Source organism: Diabrotica undecimpunctata, chromosome 2 (assembly GCF_040954645.1).
Source record: "Diabrotica undecimpunctata isolate CICGRU chromosome 2, icDiaUnde3, whole genome shotgun sequence".
NCBI lineage: Eukaryota > Metazoa > Arthropoda > Insecta > Coleoptera > Chrysomelidae > Diabrotica > Diabrotica undecimpunctata.
The window spans coordinates 153,622,598-153,649,517 of NC_092804.1; the positions used below are offsets into that span (position 1 = coordinate 153,622,598).

Consider the following 26,920-nt stretch of genomic DNA (forward strand, 5'->3'; position numbering starts at 1 on the left):
GTACTTATACAGGGAAATAAATAAAAGTGTGCTAGGGTTTTAACCCCTAGGTATTAAAACGAAAAATATTTTTAAATTATAATAGAAAGAATTCGGTATTACTATGTTTAACAATAATTAATCCATTGGCTCGAGTTGAAAGTACGAATTGGTGACCTAGAAAATTAAAAACAGAAAAGCTGCAGGTATTGACGGAATAGCAAATGAGCTATTAAAATATTGCGGAACAATGATGACTAGACTTGCAAATATGCAAAATGCATAAATTGCATATTTTACATATTTTATGCAATATCTGGGGATTTTGCAGATTTATACAAAAAATTGCATAAAATACATAAATGTCAATTTATTTCGAATTGCGGATTTAAAATAATATTTATCTAATCATAGATAATGGTAAAACTAAGCAACTGGAAATTCCAATGTTCATTTTATTTCAATATTTCAGCCTTCAATATTACCGATAGTACCTACAGCTACTACCTAATAATCTTGGTATTGTTGTAGCAGGTAACTGATTATAATCCCGTAATAAAACGGCGTTTCCAAAGTATATTGCGTGGGGTATAAATAGAATTGCCCTTTTGCAAATCATTTCGTTCTCAAAAGTGAAAGTGAACACTTAAGCATCGTCAGTCGAGCTTGTTTAATTTGTTAACTATTTTAATTTTAAAATGCCCAAAATAACTAGTGTCGCTACTTGGATTAAACCTTACAAAGAGCTATCTATAGATATGAATAAAGTTTATTGTTCAGTTTGTGGCAAAACTATAAGTACTAAATATTTAATACTTTTCTATATTTGATGCTATTTTAACTATTGTATAAATTAAAGTTAATAAAACGGTAATAATATAATTAAATTTTAATATAATATCAATACTTATTTATGTTTATTTTATTATAAAATAAATATTTTAACTATTGCTGAATATCAGTGACTGCCATGCAATAATCGTGCGGTTACTTGAATGGAATTATATTGATGTCTTTAATTTAAGATTTAATATTATAAAGAAATCGGTTCTAACTGTATTTATTTATATTTATAAAATCTATTATAGGTTGCAGGCGAAAAGAAATTTTTAGATAGCTCAACCAAATAGTGCTCTGATCGAGAAGAGGACATGTCAACGGGTTCCGAACCTGCTGACATATCAGAGATTCCAACAGTGCAAAGGAGTTCCCGAAAAAGGAAACGCCAATCCAGCAATTCTAGTTCTTTGGAAAGTAAGCCATTTTCTATGTGTGATAGTTCACCTGACGTCAGTCTTAATGATGATAATGAGGATAGTGACAACCATCACGAATTCGACTATTCCTTCCAGCAAATTTTGACAACTCCAGAGCTCGGGGAGAAATTCCAAACCCCTAGACGGAAGCTACTAAACAACAAAACGCAAATAGTAAGTACAGAACTATTCACTGAAAGACAAAAGCAACAGAGTCCCAAAGTAAATGATCCCTCTAAGAAGGTTTCAGTTGGGAAAGGAAGAATAATTCCGGCGAAACAGAAACATCTGAAAAAATCTAGCATGGAAACGACTGTTCTGCTTCGAGCGGCACTGAAACATCAAAGGTCGTTAACTGGTTTTGTCATGTATCATGTATCAACAGAACAGCTGACATGACAATTTGCAAAAAATACAAAAAAATATGTTCACAAAGAATGTGTAGGGTGATATCCAAAGAGAAAGTGCCGAATTTCGTATGTATATGGTGTAAGAAGTGATATATCATTTATTAATTATATAAATGTTCATTAAATATTTGGTAAATCTTGTCATTGGTTTTATTGCCATTAACATGCTTCATAAATTAAATTTTTGGGTGGGCCATATTAGGGATCACGTGTGGGCCATATTTGGAAGATGGGTTCCTAACAAGGCAATGTTAATAATTTATTTAAATATAATAATGCCAATTATGAAATTATTTTTTTTTGTATTTTTTTATATTATTAGAATTAAAGCATATTATACACTTTTTCCCGACATCCTATGTCCTCAGTATATTACATAAAAAGGTAATAATTGTTAGGTGGGCCTTATTTGATACACGTATCTTAATTGACGCTTTTACGGATGAAAGTTCTCAATCTCTGCTAGATGCTAAACAATTTTTTAAAAACAACGTTGTTCAGCGGCAACTCTCATTCATTAAATCACATTATAGTTTGCTTCAAAAACTATTACTCAAATTGAATCACTAAAGTTGTCCTTGTTAGAAAGCATAGCCTTAATAAAAGAAAGTAGATCAGTTTGTCAAAATGTTAAAGGTGACACTGGAAAAGATATTTTTCAAAAATTTGAAACAATAATTCAAAAAAACAATGGTTTTCAGAAACTTACTGAGGTAGCTGATGTTCTTGTTGGTAATTTTTGCGAAGAAATCGATTTAGAGCCGAATATTTTTTTGAATTTAAAATATGCTAAAATAAAAAAAAACCGTTTTTTTAATTATTTATTTGTACATAACCTCAAAACTCAGTTGGTAATTCAACATTTTTCAACATTTTTTCTTCCACATTATCAAAATTTATTGTAAAAGTCCCCATTTAACTCTTTCATAAAGATAAAATTCGAAAATACCACGTTTTTTATCCTTTCCGCACTTTTTTTTACCTTACCTCAAAATCAGATAGTTATATGTATGCTTTTCCTGCATCCTCTGCTCAGTTTCTGATGAAGATTCGACATACTCACCGTCTTTAGGACGTACTTCCAAACGTCAACGTCCAACAGCTCATCCTTGTCCTCGTCAAGTGATACATCAGCATCTAGTTCTTCTTCTTCTTCAAGTGCAAGCTGTTCAAGTTCAAACAACGATGTTAGAGTAGTAGATCACAACATCCCCGATTCAAATAGCGCTCAGGGTTGTTCAAAAGCACAAAATACTCATGTAATGAAAAAGAAAAAGAAAGGAGAAAATAAAAAGAAAATTCTTCAAAAATAGTTAATGCACGGCAAATGAGAAAATCTTGTGGACAAGAATGTCGCCTTAACTGTAATACCTTTATTACATCAGAGTCGCGCCAAAACATTTTTGACACCTATTGGGAAATAAGGAGTTTAATTCGTCAAAGAGACTTTATTGCTAAAAGTTTAGTTCAGATAGTTCCTAAATATCAGTACAGAAAAATTGACAGTAACAGTATCAAATTAGTTACTGATAAAATTATTATGGGAAGAGTTTTTGTTTTGATCAAGTATTATTATATTCTCGAGAGTAGGTTTATAATAAATGGAAAATTTATATTTTTGCTCTGCTTTTGTGTTTGTTAAATCGCAATTTAAAAATAGTTTATCGCAAATATTAACCGTAAAAATAATTTAAAAATATTAACTTATTATGACTCATTCTGTTGTGAATTATACGTGATTATGTAGCTTTTTATATATTTTATAATTTGTTTCAATTGTCGATTTGTTCCTGTACTTGTTGGTTTTCCATAATAAAGCCGGAAGTAATATTTATAAATACAATTGGATTAAATTGAAAATATAAGTGTTTTTCTATGAAATTTACTATTTATAATTTATTAAATTTATATAATGAACAGTGTACTTTAATATGGTAAATAAAGAAGAATATTTTATTGTTTAAAATTATATTAATGTAGATTATAATAATGTTGTTGCAACAGTTAATACGTCAACATCAAATCATATTATGTTTTCTAATTAAATATTATTTGCATCTAAAAGTTCGGGCATTTTAAGAAGTAAATCTACACAGGATTTCTGTTAATAAATACTGTCTAAATTAATTATTAATATTTTTTTAGAGTAATACCATGGGTCGTAAAAAATGGAGAAAAGAATATATGGTTCGTGCCATCCAAGCTGTGCGAAGTCAGGAGATGGTATACAAAAAAGTCGCAGAAAAAAAGTTTTACGGGTTAACAAGAAATGATGTTAAAAGTATGGCTTATCAGCTGGCTACTGTTAATAAAATACCCAATTACTGCATTTGAAAATCATAATTACTCAGCTGATAGAGTATTCAACGTGGATGAGACTGGATTAAGTATTGTTCAGTCTAAAGTTCAATACGTTCTTGCGCTTAGAGGTTTGAAGCAGGTAGGAGCATTAACTTCCAAAGGGCTACCAAAACGAGCACTGAACGCCAGAATGCAAGGAAAGAGACCAGTTGGAAAGCCAAGAAAGCGCTGGGAAGACACAGTAAGCAGCGACGCACAAGCACTTTTAGGAGTCCGTGTATGGAGAAGAGCAGCCACAGACAGACAAGGGTGGAGGCAAAAAATAAAGGAGGCCAAGGCTCATTTTGGGCTGTAGTGCCGTAGAAGAAGAAGAAGGAGCATTAACTTCTTGTTCTTCTTCTTCGTGCGACTAGGATTACTCCTGTTTTTCTGCGTCTAATTCTGTTTCAGTCGTTGTTGACTGTACATTATCTTTCCACCTTTTTGGCGGCCTTCCAACGGCATTAACTTTTGCAGAAAAAGGTTCTTTAGTCACAGCAGTCTTGAGTTTGAGTGCCGGAGGAACTTTTGTTCCACCATATCTGATTTTTTCCCAGAAAAAACCACAATGTTTTATTCGAAAACGGTGCTCCTCCTGATTCAAAAATTGTGTCTCATCCAAGTGGATGGATTCAAACGCATATTTTTACACAGTGGTTCCTACATTTTATTGAAAAAGTGAAACCATCACAAAATGATCCAGTGTTGTTAGTGTTAGACGGACACCATATACATTGCCGACCACGTGCCACTCACCACATGCAGCCCTTAGATAAAACGTTAATGGGATCCTTAAAAACCCATTATAGTGAGATGTTGAGATTATTTTTAAGGTCAAATCAAAGACCAATTACACTTTATGACATTGCTGAACAATTTGGAAAGGCGTATCTTAAGGTGCAAACTGGGACAGTTGCCGTTAATGACTTCAGAAAGACTGGAATGTTTCCTATAAATCGCCATGTCTTTAACGAAAGCGATTTTCTTGCTGCAGAACAAGAAAATACTGAAAAAGAACAATATGCAGTAGTTGAAAATATTGCCGACAATAGTGTAGATGAAAATGAATTTTTTGGACCCGAAAATATTACACTGGTGCCAACCTTGAAAAGCAGCGATTATTACCTCGTCTCCATACAAAGACGCTTTAGAAACTTCAATAAATTCTTCTTCAAAACAAGCCAAACCAGTAAAGCGGAAAGTACTAATGGAATCATTAGATAACTAACAACCATCCTGTAGTTACCAGCATCTATGTAAGACGAAGAAGACGACAATATTTTAAGATTCCTCTTCAGAATCCGAATCAGTAAGTTTCAAAGACGATTCTTCCGATGATGATGACATGATAGATATTGCAGCAGACAATCCTAAAGAAGAAGATGCTACTTGTTTCTATTGCGATGGAAAATTTTTGGAAGACAAAAAAGGAGAGAAATGGATACAGTGCGTTGTCTGCAAAGAATGGTGCCATATAGATTGTTCCGGGTGTGAAACTGATAAATATCTTTATTTGTGAGATTTGCAAAGACAATTAACATGTTTTGTCAAGGGATAGAAAGTATCTAAATCCTAATAAGTTAAAATATAAAAATAAAGAATTTCGTAAAATAGATAGTGTTTTATTTTAAATATTATTTTTTTATTTAAATGCATATTACTGTGTAAAAAATTACAAACCAAATACAAAAGGGTATTCCATATATGGCGCACTTCTACATTATTATAAAGGTCTGTCAGGATGTCAGGAGCGACTCTCCAGTCTGTGCCACAGTATTGTTTTATTTATTTATGATACTTTGAAGGGCTAAAATATACTTTTTAATTTATCTCACTGTGAAGCCTAAGGTACGTGACTTTCTAAAATATAGCCATAAAATCATAAAAGTACATTCAATCAGCTTTAATCAACTATTGTAATTTTAATTTTAATTAATGCATAATTAGTTGAGAAACCTATTTGAAAGTAAAATTTGGGTTTGTATTAACTCTGAACACATTTTCAAAAATTTGGAACAAAATCTAAAACGGATACCAATTTTGGTGGCGCAACCTCTATCATATGCGTGTTGTACTTTATCTATATTTAAACCCATCTTATAACTTATAACCCTTATAACCATTTCAATGCGAGTATTGTTCTTTATCTACACTTAAATAAAAAAATATGCTAATATTTTAGGCAGTCAATTTTTACATTGTTTATCGTATAATACGGGTAATTATTTAATAAAAAGTTGACCGCTGTGATAAACTAATAAATCTAAAACGTCTACCAATTTAAAGCAATTGATTTTATGTCTATCGGAAGAATTAATAAAAAATTTAAAGAAAATATATAAAAATATTGCGCCCTGATGTGTGTGGTATATTAATTTACTCACATAATGTTCATAATATTGATCTATATATATATATATATATATATATATATATATATATATATATATATATATATATATATATATATATATATATGTATATATATGTATATATATATGTATATATATATATATATATATATATATATATATATATATATATTTATACATATATGTTACCTACATAATGTGAGTACAATATTTGGAAATTCAATTATCTAGCCATGGAAAAATACGAAAACATGTGAATAATGGATCCCAACGAAACAAAACGCCCGAGGAAGACTGAGTAGGAGATGGAGAGATGAAGTAGATGATAATATAAAATTAACAGGAATATCGGATTGGAGAACAAAATGCACACATATAAAAATGAAAAAAATTGTAATAGCTACCACACTTCTGAAACTATACAAAATATAAGAAAAAGAGAGAACTAATCCACCTAATAAAATAGATAAGAGGCGCTTTATAGCATCTAATAATCGTATCCTATCACAATCCTATTGAAGATGATGATGATGATTCATATTGACATACGCTTTGAAAACAAGACTAAATGCGAACAAAAAGATGATGATGAAATTAGAGAGAGACGGAACAAAGAGTGAAGGAAAAAAAAGAAAAATATGAAGGAATCAATGTACAGAAAAAATGTAAAGAAAAAGATGCATACGAATAACAAGAGAACAAATTGAAGAACGGCAATAGAAGGCACGGTAAATAAGTGGGCAGACATCAATGGATACTAAAACAGACGTTAAAACAGGCAGATGCTTATCAAAACAAAAGGTAGAAGATCATGTCAATGTAGCGTATTTATGTGAAAAATTAATGTCATTAATTAATTAATGGAAAAGTAAAAACTGATATAGAGAGCATTGCAGAGTCATGGAAAAATTACTGCTCAGAATTATACAAAGACACTTTAAAATATGTGAAAGAAGAATACTCAGAACTAAGAATACAAGAAACATGCCATCAAGAGACGCAAAACCAAGAGCAAAAGTAGAGAAGCCTCTCAACTAACTAAGAAACAAAAAATCCCCAGGGATCGATGGCATAGATGAATGGGCGAGATTGACGTAGATGTAATACTGGATATGTGCAACATGATATGGATCACAGGTGTATGGCCTGATGAGTGGTACGATTCAACCTTTATCCTTATCCATAAAAAAATATCATTAACTGTATACAGCAATTACAGAACTATTGCCCTTATTCCTTATACAAGCAAAATCATGCTACATATAATGAATGAACGGCTAAACGCGGAAGCAGATTCTGAGCACCAGACAGATAGTAGAAAAAGCGAGAGAACACTACCTACCAATGCTGCTTAAGTCCTGGTTCTGGTTTCGTAGATTACACAAAAGCTTTTGATTCAGTAAAATGGGATCCCCTCTGGAGTATAATGGAAAATATGGGAGTACCTAACCACCTAGTTAACCTAAGAAATCTGTATATTAAAAACTCAGCCAAAGTTAAAATACACGGAATATATTCAGATACGTTCAAAACAAAAAAAGGAACTAGACAGGGCTGCGTACTATCACCACTATTATACAACATAAATTCTGAATATGTAATGAGAAAAGTACTAGACGAATGGGATGCAGGAATCACTGTAGGAGGCAGAAAAACCAGCAACTTACGATACGCAGATAACAGGATTGTACTAGTAGCGAAGTAAGTCAAAATTATTACCATCACTGAACGGCTAAGCCGGATAAGCGAAGAATTCAGACTTCAGATCAACAACGGAAAAACAAAAATAATGATCGCAGACAGAACAAATAATAATTTACCACTCATACACCAAGGGGCGAATTTCGAATTGGTAGACAGATTTGTATACTTGGGCTCCCTAGTAACCAACAATGGCGATTGCTCCTCAGACTATAAATGGCCCGAACTACAACAGCTAAATTGATTAAAATATGGAAAGACCAAACAATAACAAGAAATACTAAGGTCAGGTTGGCCAATTCTCTTATTTTTTCCATTGCTACATGGGCAGCTAAAACATGAATTCTCAAAAAAATCGATAAGAGTAAGATCGAAATGTGGGCCTATAGAAAAATTCTACGCGTGTCCTGGATAGAACATAGAACCAACCTGTCAATTCTGGAAGAGCTTCATATGAAAGACAGGCTATTAAAAAAAGTAAACCGAGCATACCTAATTTACTTTGGCCACATAGCTAGAAGAACGGCGACCATGGAACTAATGGTAGTAGAAGGAAAGGCAGAAGGGCGAAGACCAAGAAGAAGATCTCCAACACGATGGGTAGAGCAAATGAAGACTATGGTGGGAAAATGCCTACATGAAGCCGTCCATATTGTACAGAATCGGAGCCAATGTTGACAGCAAGATAATAATATTTAGAGTGTCACCACGCCCTGACAAGGGCTCAAGGAATGAGGAGGAGGGGGAGTTAATGTCATTGAATTATTAGAAATTAGAAAATTAGTAAAATTAAGAAAAGTTTGCGATATTCAAAGTGAACAATTTATAAGGTATGGTCATATTTAAAGAATGACGAAGGAAATTATATCAAAATGTTGAAAACTAAAGGACAGAAAAAGGGGAATTTAAGGAATCAATTTCAAGCATTTATTTTTATTGATATCTGTCACTTTCACTTTCCAAACAAACCTTGTTTAGTGTGGATAATTTATATTTTTAGTTATTTTTTCATTTTTTTTACAGAATCTTTCCGCTTTTTGCAATATCTAAGTATTCCAATAGTTACTAGTACAATTTTACAAGGTTGTGTAAATAATAAAGCATGTTGTTTTATAAAAATAGCAATAAAATGCATGTATCAATAAAGTAAGGTTAGAATTTCTTTAATTTAAACTTTTAAACTATATTTCATAGAAATATAACACCGAATTAGGATGGTATTATCGTAAAAAACACTATACTTAAGAAGAAAAAGCAGCAAAGGAAGCAAAATTTTAACTTTATAGAAATTAAAAAGTCTTGAGATTGGGCAAACCCTGGCTTTTCAACTTTTATTTGGAAAGTAATAATAACAATATGACCACCGTGACGTCACACTCCGGCTGTCCATTCAGAAATCCAAAAGAGAGACTTAAAAGAACAGTTATTGATAGATGGTAGTTTGAACAGAGTTTTTACGCAAACTATAAATACACACATCCCGACGCTAGCAATCAGTTTTGTCCACGTCGGGTTGTGAGTATTATATACAATGTGCACATCCAGGATATGGCACAGATCAGTTTATTTATTAAACACAGCACTAAAATTAACAACCAAAGTGATAACAAATAAACTGAATGAAATTATAACACTAGCAGAAGAAAAAAATATTTTAGATCGGGAAGATGATACACCGAAGCTATATTTCTAATGAAACAAGTGTAAAAGAAATTATTAGAATACAACAAACTGGCATATTTATGTTTCGTAGACCTTAAGATTGACAGGCTCAAATTATCTACTTACTGCACACAAAAGAGATAACTCTAGGAATAATCAAAATGATTGACATTATCTACTAGAACAGCACAATAAAAGTAAAACTAGAAGAAGAACCAACTCATTCAATTGAAGCTGACAATGAGATAAGACAGGGTAATTCCCTAACTCTTCTATTGTTCAAACTGATCATGGATGAAATATTAAGTGAGAACTAAAAAAGATACCAAATGGGAGAAAAACAACTTAAAGTAATTTGCTACGCACACGAGGCAATACTAATGACTCAAAGTGAAGATAATTTACAACGTATGCTCTATGCTGCACCAATTTAATATATCCACCAGAAAATTTAACGTGCCAATTTCCCCAAAAAAAGACAACATGCATGGTTATAACGGCAAATCTACTAAGATGTAAATTAGAGCTAGAGTTAATAATAAATAATAAGCTGGTAATAATTTGTTTTTTTAGGTTTAGATTTAGATAAACTTAAATTGATTCGTTAATTAAGGTCTTTTATTTGACAGGCAGGATGACAAAGGGAATAAAAATAGATGGAGAATATCTAAACAACTTACGTTTCGCCGATGATATACTTATAATAGCTGAAGATCTAGGTATGGCAAGAGAGATGGTACAGGAACTCGTTGTGGCTACAGAAAGTGTAGGTTTAAATATAAATATCTCGAAAACAAAAATCATGACCAATTTGGTACCCAACCAGAACATCAGTATTGGTGGGAAAGAAATAGAACTCGTAGATAGATATAAATACTTGGGACATGAAATTATGATTGGCAGGGATAACTAGACTCATGAACTGAAGAGAAGAATCGGCCTTGGGTGGGCAGCATTTGGAAAACTGAGAGAAACTTTTAAAAGTGAGCTGCCCACATGCCTAAAGAGAAAGGTATTTGATCAGTGCGTCCTTTCAGTCTTGACGTACGGAGCAGAAACACTTACCTTAACAAAAGCAGCAGCTACCAAACTGAGAGTCACGCAGAGAAGAATGGAGCGGTCCATGTTAGGAATAACTCTGCGAGACAGAATAACCAACGAAGACATCAGGAGAAGAACCGGAGTGACTGACATCATCGAGAAGATAGCCAGACTAAAATGGAGATGGGCAGGACACATAGCCAGAATGACAGATGGGCGATGGACAAAGAGGTTATTGGAATGGAGGCCAAGGGAAGACAAGAGAAGCGTCGGTCGACCACCTACAAGATGGACTGACGATTTAAGAAGACTCAATAAAAACTGGATAAGAGCGGCGCAAGATAGACGGGGTTGGAAACATGAGGAAGAGGCCTATGTTCAGCAGTGGACTCTTGAGGCTGGATAATGATGATGATTTGACAGGCCCTTAACATTTAGTGACGAATATGTCTATTTCACCAAAAATATATTGAACCGTTTTTAAATAAAACGAGCGGTTCTTAATTTATATAAATATATTTATTTATACGTTTACAGCACGAAAATATTTTATCATCTAAACTTGGCTAGTATCGGAGCTACTTATACATAAAAGTTATTATGTAGGTACTAGAATATTCTAGAGTAGTCCACCTCTAAATCGTTTGTTTGACGGGTCGATCTCTTCCGCGCTCGATACATCTCTGGAAGCTTCTCGTCGTCTCTCGAGATGCGACCGTTATATATGGGCTACGTCAAATGCATGTTCGTAACAATATTATACTCGTAAAAATGAAAACTATCCTCAGTTATAGAAACATAAGTAAAAGACTATAGGAAGATTACAAATACATAAAAGAGGAATAAATTGACAAATAGAATAAGAAATTGACACTTCTTTCATAAATTTGACTAAAATCTAATTTAATAATGCTTTTTAATTTAATATTTTTTATTATTATTCTTCATCAAAATTTATTTGGACGAAAACACTTTACGAAAACACGAAAATCGATTATTTGTAAGGTATGCAAACATAATTAACTATTTTTTTATAATTACATTATAAATTTATTAATAAAATTGTTGTTTAAGGAGAAAAAATGCTGTTTCTCTGTTATTCAAGTTCCCCCCAGAATTTATTATTTCCAATCTTATTTTCATTTTTATATCAAATATTGATCTGACATATTTTATGAGTTCTTGTATTTATGCTGTAATGTTTCTCTTTCTATTTGAATCATTATAATACATTTTCTAGAGTTCAGTACTTAGGTATATTTGTATCAGGATACCGATACAAGTATAAAGTACACATTTCGTTAGAGTATAGAGACTATAATTATTGGGGCAGATGATAGACAGAAATTTAATGCCAACAATTGGATCTTTTTAATGACAATCAATATTGGCCAAGAGGCGTAAAAGAGAAAATAGTGGGTATCCAGAAATTAAAAGAAATAATTAGTCGAAATTCTATTGTAAGGTTTAGAAAATCATAATTAATATAAATTAATGTAATTGATAATCAAAGGATCTAGCTTATCTATTAAACACTAAAAAAACATTTTCTAACTTTTATATATATGGCGAGGTGAGAACCAAAAGATTTCAACTGACAATTTCATCAAAAACGAGCTATTTAAACGACATATTCCACGAAATAAATCTTTACCTAGACATACGTATACTACATACATCGGTTATTGGCCAATAGATAGAACTATAAGAACCAGAGAAACATAGTTACAACTAGGTAAACTTCATGAGAATATGTAGTTTATAGTCATAAGGTTGGAGCCAAGCAGAAGAAATTAATCAGCATTAATAACTATCTTTTAACGGACACATTCGAAATATTAAGGGGAGTCCTACAGAGATGAATTGTGTGTGTGTGGAAGGATAATAGCACGGAATCAAGTCCATTTGCCACAGAAAGTTGTATACAGAACTTTTCTTATAATATGAATACAAAGTTGTGGGTTATGCTGCTTTAAATTTCTATTTTTACTTCTTTAATAAAATTTACTAGAAGTTCTAAAGTGTTTCTATTGGCAGTTAATAAAATGTGTGATAGATTTAATGGAAGAAAATATTTCATTTTAATTAGTTTACGAATTAAATCATCTAATTTTTTTAAATGTTTTTTGCAACCGAAGAATATATGGTTGAGATCTCCGTAAGAGTTCTGATCACAACTACAGGCCGATGACTGTATAATGCCCAGCTTAGCAAGGTGCGATGGAAATCGCCCATGATTTGTTTTAAGTCGAAAAACACTTGCCGAAAAGAATTTTGACGTGGAATAGTTAAAAATATATTGGGGTGGAGATAGTAGGGTTGGATGTATTTTAAAATACGTATTTTGTGAGTTCTCTACAACGTTTTCCCACTGTCGTTCCCATTTTAACATTATTTTATTATTAATCAAATTAGAGATGTCACGTATTGTACAAATATTACAATGAACTCCGTTTTGTACTGCCTCCTTGGCAAAAATATCAGCTTTTTCATTACCTAGTATACCTATATGGCCTTTGACCCATACAAATGTTAAATTTAATTCTGCTATCAATTTTTTTAAATTGCATAATATAGGGCATTTCATTCTTTCAAATTGTATACTTTTTATTGACTCCAAGGCTGACTTAGAATCAGTTAGTATTACCCCCTCTCGTAAATTATTTTATATTAACCAAGTAATGCCCTTCAAAATTGCTATAAGTTCAGCAGTATATATGCTGCATATTGATGGTAATTTAAACATAAATGATTGTTTTGTATTTTGAATAAAAACTCCACAACCAACTCCGTGTTTTGTTTTAGATCCATCTGTATATATAAATATCTTATTGACTAATCCATCCAATATAGATTTTAAAAGGGTATGGTTTATATGATCATATTCTGTATAATGGGGTATTATAACTATGTGTGGTTTTATTAGTGATCTAAAGGGTATATTATACATAAGCAATTTTTTATTTTTACTAAAAGAAATGTGATAAGCATTAGTCTCAACAAAAGCTTCTGCAAGTGGGGGAGAATTTTTTAGTTTCCAATAGCGGTTTGTTAGGTCTTCTTTTGCAATATCACTTAATTTGTTGATCATGTTTGACTCAAGGGATTTTAGTTTTAAAAGATATTTTTGTGATAACCGTTGCCGACGTAAGTCCAAAGGTAACTCATTACACTCTGCCAGTATTGCTTTCACCGGTGATGATACCATCCCACCGATGCAAGTTCTAAGACATTTATATTGAACTCTGTTTATTTTGTTTAGATTGGTATTACAAGAGGATCCGTATAAACAACATCCATAGTCAATGATAGAACGCACGTAGGCTCTATAAAATAATAAAGCTATACCAGGAGCTGCACCCCAACTTCGATTTGTTACACACCACAAAGTAAATTGTAGCCTTTCTCACATTTTTTTATTAAGTGACTTATGTGGCTCGATCATAGTAACTTGGTGTCAACAATAATACCTAAATACTTAAACTATTTAACTACCGACAGGGTACGTCCACACAGAGTTAATCTACAGAGATGAATTCTATCTCCTATTTTGTTCAATATTTATGTTAAGAATATTTCAATTAGCTTTAGAAAATGAGATACAAGGTTTCAAGAGCAGCGGCGTTTCAATCAATAATATTTGTTACGCTAACGATACAATAATAATAGCTAATAAATTTAAAGACCTTCAAGCAATTTTAAACAAAATTAATGAAACCGGTGAACAGAACTGGGCTTCGTATTAAAACTGCCAAGACAAAATTAATGGTGATTATAAAAATTATATTAATGATTATAGTAGACAACAGCAAAATACGCCCTTCGGGTCAATGGGAATATAATTGTGTCACGAGGATTACTTCTTACCCTGTATATCGGAGGTACAGCTGATTCCTAAAAAAACTATTAATTGGTTACAACATTTTATTAGCCACGTTAAACCAAATGAAGCTGATCCAGTTATATTAATATTGGATGGTCACTTCTCCCACACGCGGAACATTGACTTAATAAATTTGGCTCGCCAAAACCATGTGGTTATTCTTAGTCTGCCGCCGCATTCTACTCACAAAATGCAGCCGCTGGACCTTGCTTTTATGGGGCCTCTTAAAACCTACTACTTGCAGGAAGTCGAAAATTGGGAAAAAAGAACAACCCTGGAAGAGTAGTCACCTACTATCAAGTTTGCAAATTGCTTGGAAGAGCTTATGTAACATGTGCTACAGCTGAAATCGCTATAAATGGTTTTCGAAAGAGCAGTATCTGCCCATTTAATAAACAGATTTTTCGAGAACACATCTTTGCCATTCACCACCAAGCGGAAGGTGACCGAGTTCCAGTTCCAAATCTACCAGAGGCTGAACAAGAAAACCAAGTAACTCCTCCGAAGCATGTAACTCCTTTAAGAAGTATTGATGCGACCAAATGTGTGGAAGATTTATCATGTAAGAACATTTATAATAATAGAGATTCAACAGTGCGGCCACAAGATATTAGCCCTTTACCTACCACTTCATTATACAAGTCTAGTATTAAAAAAAGAAAGTCCAGAAAAGGACCTGCTGCCTCGATTACGGGTACAACATACAAAGATGCCTTAGAAAGTAGTTTGTCAGAACAGAAGAGAAATAAAAGTATTTCCAATGGAATTCCGAAATTAAAAATAGACAAATGTGAGCCTTCTAAGAAAACAAATAAAAATAAAGGAAAATCTATTGCTAAGAAGACAATGACAACCAAGGTTAAAAAGAAAAGTGCTAAGAAAGAGGAAGCTTTTAGTTCATCTGAAGAAGATGAATAATTTATTTTAAATGATGATTCTGACATGAAGTGTGACATTGGCGAAGAGGAAGTAGAATGTATGTTTTGTACTGGACTCTTCTCTGAAGATACCTCGGGCATACAATGGAATCAGTGCTCATAATGTTTTAAGCGGGCTCACACCGACTGCACCCATATAGACAAAAAAGACACATATATTTGTGATTTCTGCCTCGATGGCTAATTTTATCCCGTTATCCTAATATCCGGTATTAGGAACATTTTTTGTCAGTCTAAATTTGTTTTTAATTAAAATTTAAATTATATTTTTTACTTCGTAGAAATAATTTATTTTCTTTCAATAAATGATTCTCTATAGTCTATTACTTGTTTTGCTCTAAAATATTCATAAATTAATTGACGTATTAAAACTAATATTGGGGTTCAAAAAAAAGTATCTTTTAACTTTACTCTATACCTATACCCCCGTAAAAATAAGTTATGTTGCAAAAGAGAAAAATTCGTGTGTTTTCGTGTTTTTTTTGCTTCGTTTTTTGAATATATTTTTGTAAAAAAAATATTTTTGACTTTAAATTCTGAAATACCTTTTATAATAAAAATAAATTTTTAAATTAGGTATACAAACTGTTTAAATCGTGTCAAAATCTCAAAAATCCTCGGAGGTCAGAGACTAGATGCATTTAATTCTTAAAAATAACAATAGTGCTATTTTTCAAAACTTTTGGTTTACTAAATCCAATACATTTTTAATATTACTAATGCATATTTGAGATTGGAACTAAAGATAGTAAAATCCTAATAAAATAATAATTAAAAACATTTATAGTTAATTATAAAAACATCGTTTTGTAAGAACAGTAAAATATTAAACAAATGATAAGTATTTTAGCAAAGTATTTTTGAATAAATGAAAACGTGCGTGATTGTAGACTGACTTACATTTTGAAAATGTCGCAATCCTTAGCGGCTTCCTTTGAACTGTGCAAATTTTTAACAACGCAACTTTCACGGCTCACAACTACTAGTCGACCGAACCGACGCGGCGTCAAACTAAATGATGAAATAGATGACGGTCTACCGGTCAATTCAGTAAATACATCAAACAAAAGTAGTAGTGAAATTATGACCAATCACTGTGATTCGCCTGTACGCATAAATCTATCTAATAGAGGTAAAAAATGTGTATCACATATAGAATTGCACATGTTTATAATAATGAAGGGGTAACCGACTGTTTGTCCGAATGTGTGTTGATTAGAAAATACGTCTCAATTCTTGCAATAGTCAACACGGTATTTCTATTGATGAAAAAAAAAAATGGGATTTCTAATTTATTTTTGGAAATCCTTTTGTGCAATATAATCACGGAATTTCCAAATTTATATTCATTTATATTCAAATATGGCTCTGGTCACTGCAATGTTGTTGTTTTTTGTTTGTCTATAAAGTTTATTTACAAAGTGGATTTCGATATAACTAGAAATTTTTTAGATTAGCATATTATACAACAGACAGAATTAATTAAAAAGAAGCCCTACTCATTAATAATAAAACAACGAAAGAACGACATCCTTATGTGCCTTCTTTTCTCCTTAATGTGCATTCTTTTTGAGAATTTTAGCAATTAGGTGAAGGTGTCCTATAGTGAAACACCACTGGGAAACTTTGGCTTGGATGGTATAAATGAACGTGGCGAAATACAGTTTTTTGAAAAAAAAAAAACACAGAGAAGATGAACATAGCAAAGTCTTAATGGGAAAACTCAAAACAAAATAGATTTTATTATCACGGATAAAAAACACCGTTAAAGACATCACGGTTTTAAACAGATTTGTTACCAGTAGCGATCACAGAATGGTACGAGGTGAAATAGAAATAAGCTTAAAGAAGAAGAGGTATAATATGATTAAAAAGAAGAACACATCAAAACCATAGATGAAACCATCAGATGTAGATAGTTTTCAGCAATGTATTTCCGACATACTTAGTAGTTCTGAAACAGAAAATAATATAAACGACTTAAATAAGGGAAGTGCGGGTATTGCCGCCCACTTAAGCAATTTGTTGAACAAAAACTATAGGTCTTGAAACAGAATTTCAACTGTCAAAATACAGTCATGTTATCGACTTCTAATTATTTAAGCCTGAAAGTGTATTTTATTTTGCGGAGTATTATTTATATTCACAAACCTACACTCGGGCGGAATTATCCGACCATGCGGGTAATTGCGCCCAGTGATGGTATAATACCGCCCAGGGTTACATTATATGAAAATCAAACACAAAATAATTATTTGCTCACAAACAACATCTATATATTTATTATGTAAAAAAAACATATTCAAAGAACTACTTAATTAAAAAAAAAACGAATATAAAAACATTTAAAACTACACTCTATTTGCAATAATCGCATACAAAAGTTTTGTGTTTAACGTAACCACTGCATTCCTTATGCGCCCATTTATGGCAAACTCCGCATCTGTACCACATTTCAGATTTTGCATATTCACCATAATACATGCATTCTTCTTCTATGTCGCTGTTGGGATCATCGGAACTATGATCGTTGCAAATTTCCATTTCATCGTGGGATGAAGCACTTGAAGAACTATCGTCAAACTTGACTTTCCTCGTGGCGCGTTTTACCTTTTTGCTGACGTTTTTGACAGGAAGTTTTTGCTTTCCTTTCTTCTGTAATTTTCTATTCTCTTTCTGCTCCAGTTCTATTTTTTCTGGAGTTGCCGTCAAAATGTTTGAAATGCCTAATTTTCTACCCCACTTTTTTCATTTATTTTCATTCACTACGCACAACGGTGTCATTTGTTCAATAGATATATCTCCTTGTCTCTCGTTTATAAGCTCCGATTTTTATGATGAATTAGCGACATCTGCCTGAGCTTCGATGACTTTTGATGTACTTGGAATAACATCAGGTTCATTTATTTCCAAGACTGCATCTTTTGAAGGTACTCGATTTGGTTTGGAGGTATAGGGAGTAATATCAGCTTCAGGAAGTTGTAGTTCGACAGCGGGAATGTTAGAAAGGGTGGAAGGCAAAAAATCTTCATCCGTGAAAATATTCGGTCTATATGGAACAATACCACTTATTTCAAAGCCTTTTTAAGCTTTTTCCATGGTGGCTACATGCCAAACGAATGCTCGATTGAAAATTTCCGATATATCAAATGGTATTATTTTTTGGTGAACATTTCGTCTCATATAGAGAGAACATTCACTTGAATAGGCAGATTTTAGCGGCCCAAAGAATGTCAGATCTAGTGGCTGTAGCTTATGGGACGTGTGGGGCGGAAACGATAACATAATGATCCCATTTTCACGGCAAAATTCATATGCAGATAAAGAACAATGACTGCTGTGATTATCAAGCAATAGCAATGCTGGGTTGTCCTTAGAAGTAGATGCGTGTTTATTAAAATGCTTAAGCCAAATCAAGACAAAATTTTCATTCATCCCGCCTTTGGCCGAGCATTCATATATGGCACCTACCGGTCCATTGCGTTTGAGCTGATCCGACATTCGGATTCTAGGATAAATAAACATCGGTGGTATATATATCCCTGATGCACTTACTGAGCAGCACACAGTTATATTTCGACCTCTCTCCCAATTTACAGCTTTTCCCAGTTGTTTGACACCTTTTGGGGCTATAATTTTGGATGGCACCTGCACCGTGGTAATACCTGTCTCAGGTATTACATTTAATGTGGTAATACATTAAATATATGGCAGGCTTGAAAGTTATATTTTGTTAAGACTATATTTAAATTTGTAAAAAAAAAGGCCTACACTTTCAGCATTAAAACCCGAAATTCTCCCTAAACTGGTTGCCTCGGGTTTCCTCAAACTAAGATTTGGATGCCGTATTAAGAAAGCTTGAAGCCAGTCTTTACCGGCCATTTTTTTGTCATCTTTGAAGCAGTTTTTAATATTATTTTTAACCGCAAACTCGTAGACGATTCTTCGTAAATCAGTGGCCGTTAGACCATAGAACATCTTCGCCAGATAGATGCAGCGATCAGCCACTTGCTGTTCTTGTTCACTGGAAAATATAGGATTACGACCTAGTTGTGCTGCACAAGCATTGTTGGCATTTAGTCTATCTTTTAATGTAGAATATGGGATACCTGAAAAAAGAACATTAGAAAATGGATTAAAAAATAGAAATCCTATATTACCAAACTCTCTTGCACTTTGCCTTTTTCCCTTTCCGTTTCTAACTGCATTTATAGCTTCCTGAAGTTGTTCTGCACTCCAAGTTGCCTTTTTCCGTGAATCCACCGTTGCCTTTGGCATTCTTTATCCTAAATTAAAAATGTATAAATTAATGTTTAATACCGCTCACTGGAGGGTAATACCGCCCAAGTTGGGCGAAATTACCCGCCATCGCCATATTATAAGCAAAACAATTGTTAATCGTTATTTCTCAAAATATTGAAAGAATTTGTTTCGATCCATATATATATATATATATATATATATATATATATATATATATATATATATATATATATATATATATATATATATATATATAAGAGGACCGGTCACTAATTAATAAAAAAATCAATAAATTAAGTATAAAAATAAGTTACTTACAAATTATTTTCGAGCACGTAAATATTATAGCGGCACCACACAAAACACGTTTATCTCTGTATCTCTGTCAAACAACTAAACGTGCTTATGGCTGGCGATCTTGTTGCTCGCTTCTCTCGGTAGTATCGTGACGTCACTTCAACGTTGTCAAAGTTACTATTTCTCTATGTTGTATAGAGTGGGCGGTATTTGCCGCTGGGCGGTAATACCCGCATTTCCACTAATAAATTATCAAATGCCTTACTGGAAAGTCAAAACAAATTCTCTCCTAGAACCCAAAAAGAAGACAAGATTATTCAAAATACTAGACAACTAATTCAGAAAAGAAGAGGAATTAGAAGCCAAGCGAAAACTAAAGCCGACAAACTACAAAAATTAAATAAAGAAATATCCAAAGCTGCTAGACAAGACGAAAATACAACCAAGAACAAATCGAACATACGATTGAGAACAATAGAGGTATGAAAGTATTGAGAAAAAGACTAAGAACAGGGACAAGGTTGATAATAAAAATTAAAGATAAAAATGGTCATCTTACAACCAACAGAGAGGAAACTCTTAAAATGTTGAAGATTTCTACAAATTGCTGTACACAAGCCAATACAAAGCAAATAGCAGAGAAGATCAAGTACCAGAAATATTAACAAGGAAATAGGGCATTGTCAACCAAGGATCAGAACTACTACCGGAAATCACAATATACGAAATAAAACTAGCCCTAAGAAAAGCTAAGAATAACAAATTTCCAGGCGAAGATTGTGTAGTTACTGATGCAATCAAAATCGGAGGCACTTGCCTACATAAGAAAATAAAAAACCTTTTTAACGTGTTTCTTTTGTACAGTAATATACCCGACAAATGGCACAATGCTGAGGTAATTCTTTTGTACAAAAAAAGAAATCCCCATGTGTAACGTATATTTTGCCTACCACATAGTGTATTATTATAGGAGGTTGAAAATTGGGGACAGAAATTATTGGGGTGGAGATAGGGCAAGCAAAAAAACCGAAACGTTGCGAACGGCCACTCAGGGTTTATTTGGAGAACTGGGTCGTGGATAAGTGAATGAAACAATGGAATTGGATTGGGGCAACTACAAAAATGAAATAAAAGGGTACTTACATAAGTCTCCTGGACAAAACAAAACACAAGAAGGTCCTCTAGCTATTTAAAATGGGACGCCGCTTTGAGGAAACTTCCTGCTGGATGAAAGAAAAAAGCTTTTCCCTTCTAAAAAACACAAGAAAAAGGGTTAGAATCTTTTTTTAAAAGAAATAGACAAAATGGTTTAGGGAAAAAATTAAATATTTATTGTTGTCTCACCACAAACAGTTACAAATATAGATAATAAAATACAAAATATCAAAAACAAACTTACTATGTTCTATCAGTTTACAAACTCTAGAAGTTGGAGATACTACAAAACTTACAATTGTTAAATGGCGACAATTTGTAGCAGAAATAAATTATTACAAATAAAAAAATATCTTTTTAAGTAAAACTATGCATAGAGGTTAACCTTTTTCTAAAAACAAAACAAAACAAGATCTGTTATGATTAGGTTACTACCAAATGTCAAAAATAGTGCTAGCTGTCAGATTTCAATATTAAATTTTAAAACAGAACAAATAATATGACAGCTATGGCCACATCCTACATTTATAATTTTGATTATTACAATTTCTTAAATTTTAATGAAAGCAATTATTATTAGAAAAAAATGTCTATTTTTACTTTAAAAGTTTAAACAAAAAGAGTTACCTGGGTTGCACTAAAACTTCTGGGGTGGAAACTAGACTTACACTCTCTGCCACTCGAACAAATTCATCTCCAAACTGCGATAGGACAAAACAAAATTGAGGTTGAAAGTTGGGGCACCGCAACGCAAACTTTGGGCTCGGCTTCTTAAAGAACTGGAACAGGTACAAGTGAACACAATGGCAACATGTGGTTATCTTTCAAAATTGTTATAAACGCCGTTTTACAAATATCTCAGATGAGAGATGGCTTACAAATAAAAAACAGTGATTACTCTTATCGGAACTGACACATTACTTTGAGTATAAATCACTTTTTCTAACATATTTTGCCGGAAAAACAGAAAATTGAAGTTCATCGCATTTATAATATGGACAAAAGTGGTTTGTCCACTGTACGGAGGCCTTTAAAAATGTTTGCACAAACCGGAAGAAAACAAGTTGGATCGTTAACCAGAGCCGAAAGAGGTCAGCATGTAACATGAGTCTGTTGCATGAATAGTATAGGTAATTTCGTACCGCCAGCTATGATTTTCCGAGGAAAAGTAGAAAAGAGGAACTAGATACTTTACTTTCTAGGTCCCTGGGGTTATTTCACGAAACTGGATGGATGGCAGCAGATACCTTGGTTTTGTGGTTTTGAGCAATTCCAGAATTTGGTTAAGGCATCTCTCGAATAAAAAGTTTTATTTCTTCTGGATGGAAACACTAGTCATAAATCACTGAGAGCATTGGCATTTGCCAAAAAATGAAATAATTACTTTATGCTTCTCAGCTCACTGCATACATCGTATCCAGCCGCTTGATGTTTCCTGTTTTGGTCCCCGTAAAACATTTTATAACAAGGAATATGCACTATGGTTAAAAAACCATCCAAGATTTGTAATTACACAAAATCAAATCAGCAACAATAAAAAATGCCTCAAGCGATTTTTTGAAAACGGGCATTTACCCACTCAACCCAATGATTTTTCCAGACGAGTTTATTAAACCAGCTGAGACCACAAATAAAATATTAGAAATAAGCAGTACAGAAGAAAATACGTCTAATCTATCAGAAAAGCCGATCAGAAAAGAAATAGAAGAAAGTAGTGTTATGGAAAAACCGCGCAACAAGAGCAAGATAACACTCATGATAAAGAAAATGAGACCAGAGGTGACCAGAAAGATAACAATACGAAAGAAAATATACCTTAAATAAATAATTCCACTGCACAAAATTTCTCCAGTGCCTGTGGCAAGTGAAACTACAAAAAGAAAGTCTAGACAAAAAATCTCCGGAGTTTTAACAACTAATCCTAATTTGGAAGAACTCAAGCAGAAGGAAGAAAATAAAAGACATGAGAATGTTCATGGATGTCGATGAGACCTAAAAATGAAGAAAAATATTAAAGTTATTTTTAGATCAAAAATATTTCAAAGCCCTAAAAGAGAAGTTATTTTCTACTCGAAAATATTTTAAAGTTCCTAAATAACTAAAACATTAGAAAATTATTTTATCTTCTTCTTCCTATGCCGTCTCCATTAACGGAGGTTGGCGATCACATATCTAAAAGTGTATCTGTCTTTTGCAACGTGGAATAATTCGTTTACAGTCATGTTTGTCCAGCCTCGAATATTTCGCAGCCATGACTTCCTCTTTCTACCTATTCCCTTTTAGCCATCGACTCTACCCTGCATGATGACCTGCAGAAGACTATATTTATCATTACTCAGTAGGTGTCTTGCGTACTTTTATTGTTCTTAACACTTTTTTGTCTCGACCCTTCCTTCTCAGCACTTCCTCATTGGTGACATTGGCAGTCCATGAAATTCTCAACATTCTACGGTATATCCAAAGTTCAAAGGCTTCAAGCTTCTTAACTATTTGCGCTTTTAACGTCCATGTTTCTAAACGTACAATAGTTGGGACCAGACGTAACATTCAACAAACCTCAGTCTCAGCGCAGTATTCAGATTTTTGTCACAGAACAATTGCTTGAATTTTAAGAACGCTGCCCTTGCCATTTCTATTCGTACCTTGATCTCTTGGTCTGGATCTAATTCTGTGTTGATGTAAGCTCCCAGATATTTATATTTTGTCACTCTCTCTATTTGCGGTCCACCAAGGGTTAGTTGTTCATTATTTATTGGACTCCTTGATACTATCATAAATTTGGTCTTATATGTGTTGATGTCAAGTCCCATTTGAATGAATTCACTATTTATTGCATCTAGTAAAGTTTGTAGTTCTTCTATACTCTCAGCCATAATTACCGTGGCATCTACAAATCTTATGGTGTTTACGATTTCTCCACTAATTCTTATTCCCTCTTTTCTTTCCCATAAGACTAGAACGAATTTTTGGCCGTCGTGCACCTATATTTATATGAAATTAATTAGGTCAAGTGCTCCATGGCGCTCTGCCTTTGGAGCTTGCTCGACAGCCAATGCTCAATTTCGGGCAATACCATTGGCTGCAATTATGGTTGCAATTTGACCAATCGTAAAGCCGGAATTGAGCTATTGGCGACACTGTATTCAAGTATTAGTGAAATTAAGTTAACTACATCTACACAGTGCCCTTATTAGAATGGCGCGTATATCGACAGTCTAATAGCAACACATGCCTGAGAGTTTTGGCAACAATGATCTGCATAAGTCAAACGTTCCGTTTTTAACAGGAAATAAAGTTTAGCAGTTTTATATGATATTGGATTAGATGTTTCTCAGCGTATTTTACGTGTATTAAATTCTTCACTATTTCTAAAATATTTTTTAAAGCATATAAAGTTAATTATTATTTTTCTTATATATTCTTCTTTTCTCTTTTTCCATTTTTTCTTAACGGATAGTTATTTTTGTGTATATATTAAAGGTAGGCAAAATGTTAGGCTGTATGTTAATTTTTATCTAATTCTGAACATATAAATTTCTGAGGAATTAGACTAAGTTTTAACAACTCATCTCAACTTTAGATCAATTGAATGTAATATTTTTTTTTTACATACAGACCATGAAACCTACTAATCAGTCACAATAGACTGTTGCGACGACTTGGCTATCAAACGTATAAGAATAGTAATTACCGACAATAAATCTACATGTCAAGAGGTTAATGAGTGTCTGATTTGACGGGTCTATAAAGTACACAATATATTAACGATTTTATAAATAAAAATATTTTACAAAATTAGTTGTTAAAATTAAAAAAAAAATCCAATTGAAAGAAACCATAGCCACGACTTTAAAAGAAAACGAAATGCAGTGGTTTTTTTTAATTCTAAAATATCCTTCTAAATGTTACAATTTGTTGCCTTCTTATTCTAATGAAGAGTTTAATGAAGTTATTTACTTAAACATTTTATTCTACATTAATTATTGAAATTAATCATGTGCTACTTTATGGACAGGATAATCAAAAAAATCTTACAAGTAACAGTTGGCAACCGGCATCACTAATTCAACTTTGTGATCCAGCGTTACCAAGTACCTTAATATGAATATAAATTTAATATTGTCAAATATAAAATTCCCATACTTTCCTTGATTTTAAGTGTTTTGACATCAAAATTCCCATCATAAATAGGAGCATTAATGTAAATTCTACGGGGTTTAAATGGAGTAGTGATGTGCAAAATATGACGCAATGACGCTGTACCCTGTTAACATCACTAGCCTCTCCTACTCAATTCCGACTCTCATCTCCACGCGATGAATCCCGGTAACCTGAGAAACTCTGTGGAAGATTGTGGTAACCAACCCCAGTGGGAAGCAGAGTCAGGGCAAACGAGAGCGGGAGAAATAGTCCTTGGACGATTAGGGGGTTGAGCAAAAGGTTAACGACCTATGCAATCACAAAGAAGTAAAGCCGGACTGTTTAATTTACGACGACCTAGCAAACGACAAAGGAATAATGATTTACAGATCTGCACATGGAACGTACTAACCCTTTATGCTCCGGGCGCTCTTAAATTGTTAACATATGAACTGGACAAAATGAAAGCCTATGTAATAGCAAATCAAGAGATGAGATGGACTGGTTGAGGAATCATCGAGAGAAAAGACTACAATATATACTATAGCGGACATAGCACTCGACACATGTCAGTAAAAAACAAAGCAATTTTTAAACCCATGAACAACATAAGAATATGTTATCTACGTCTTAAAGGAAAAATCTTTAACTATAGCTTATTTAGTGTACACGCACCTTCGGAAGAAAAGGAAGACGACGAAAAAGATGAATTCTACGACACCTTAGACAAAAAATATGATCGATGTCTACGTCATGAAGTAAAAATAATTGCTTTGGACCTTAATGCAAAAATTGGCAAAGAGCAATTTTTCCAGCCAACTATAGGATGTGAGAATTTGCAAGAATAGTCAAATGATAACGGCTTGAGATTAATAAACTTTGCAAGCACCAAAAACATGATAGTAGGAGGCACAAGATTTTCCGAGATACAAACATAGATAGTGACCACTTTCTTGTAATGGCAAAAATCAGAGGAAGACTGTCAAACCTAAAGAAGGTTAAACATATGAAACAAGACAGAATTAATGTTGATAATTGCACATTGAAACCGTTGCGAGAGAGTATAGGAGACAAATGGATAAGGAAATAGATAGCCTGGAAGCGGGGGAAAATGTGGAGGAATTGTGGACAAAATCTAGAAACTTAATAACTGAGAAGGCATAGGAAATATTGGGGAAAATTGAACCAGTTAGACAAACCGAATGGTTTGACGAGCAGTGACAAGAAGCAACAGATAACAAAAGAAGAGCATGCCTAAAGACAAATCAAGCTAGATGCACAAGAAGAGCAAAGGAGAAATACCGGACCCTAAGAAGGGAAGAAAAAAGGCAATTTGAAGAAAAACAGTTAGAAAACATAGAATGGCTAAGAAATCAAAACGGAATTTGAAAGTTCTATAGAAATGTAAACAAAATGAGTAAAGAGTTTAAGTCATACGGCCTCAATCTTGAACCGATGGGTTGAATTTTTCGACGCAAAATTT

At 33.1% G+C, this 26,920-nt stretch overlaps 1 protein-coding gene across 1 annotated transcript in view; it reads right to left on the reverse strand.

The window, feature by feature from the left end:
* Positions 1 to 16,786, reverse strand: part of LOC140435081 (glutathione hydrolase 1 proenzyme-like) — a 74,237-nt gene extending 57,451 nt beyond the window's left edge. Inside the window, exon 1 of the mRNA XM_072523778.1 lies at positions 16,483 to 16,786. Within this exon, the coding sequence (XP_072379879.1) occupies positions 16,483 to 16,484 (2 nt within the window). The 5' untranslated portion in view covers positions 16,485 to 16,786. The remainder of the gene's footprint in view (positions 1 to 16,482) is intronic.
* Positions 16,787 to 26,920: the final 10,134 nt, after the last annotated feature.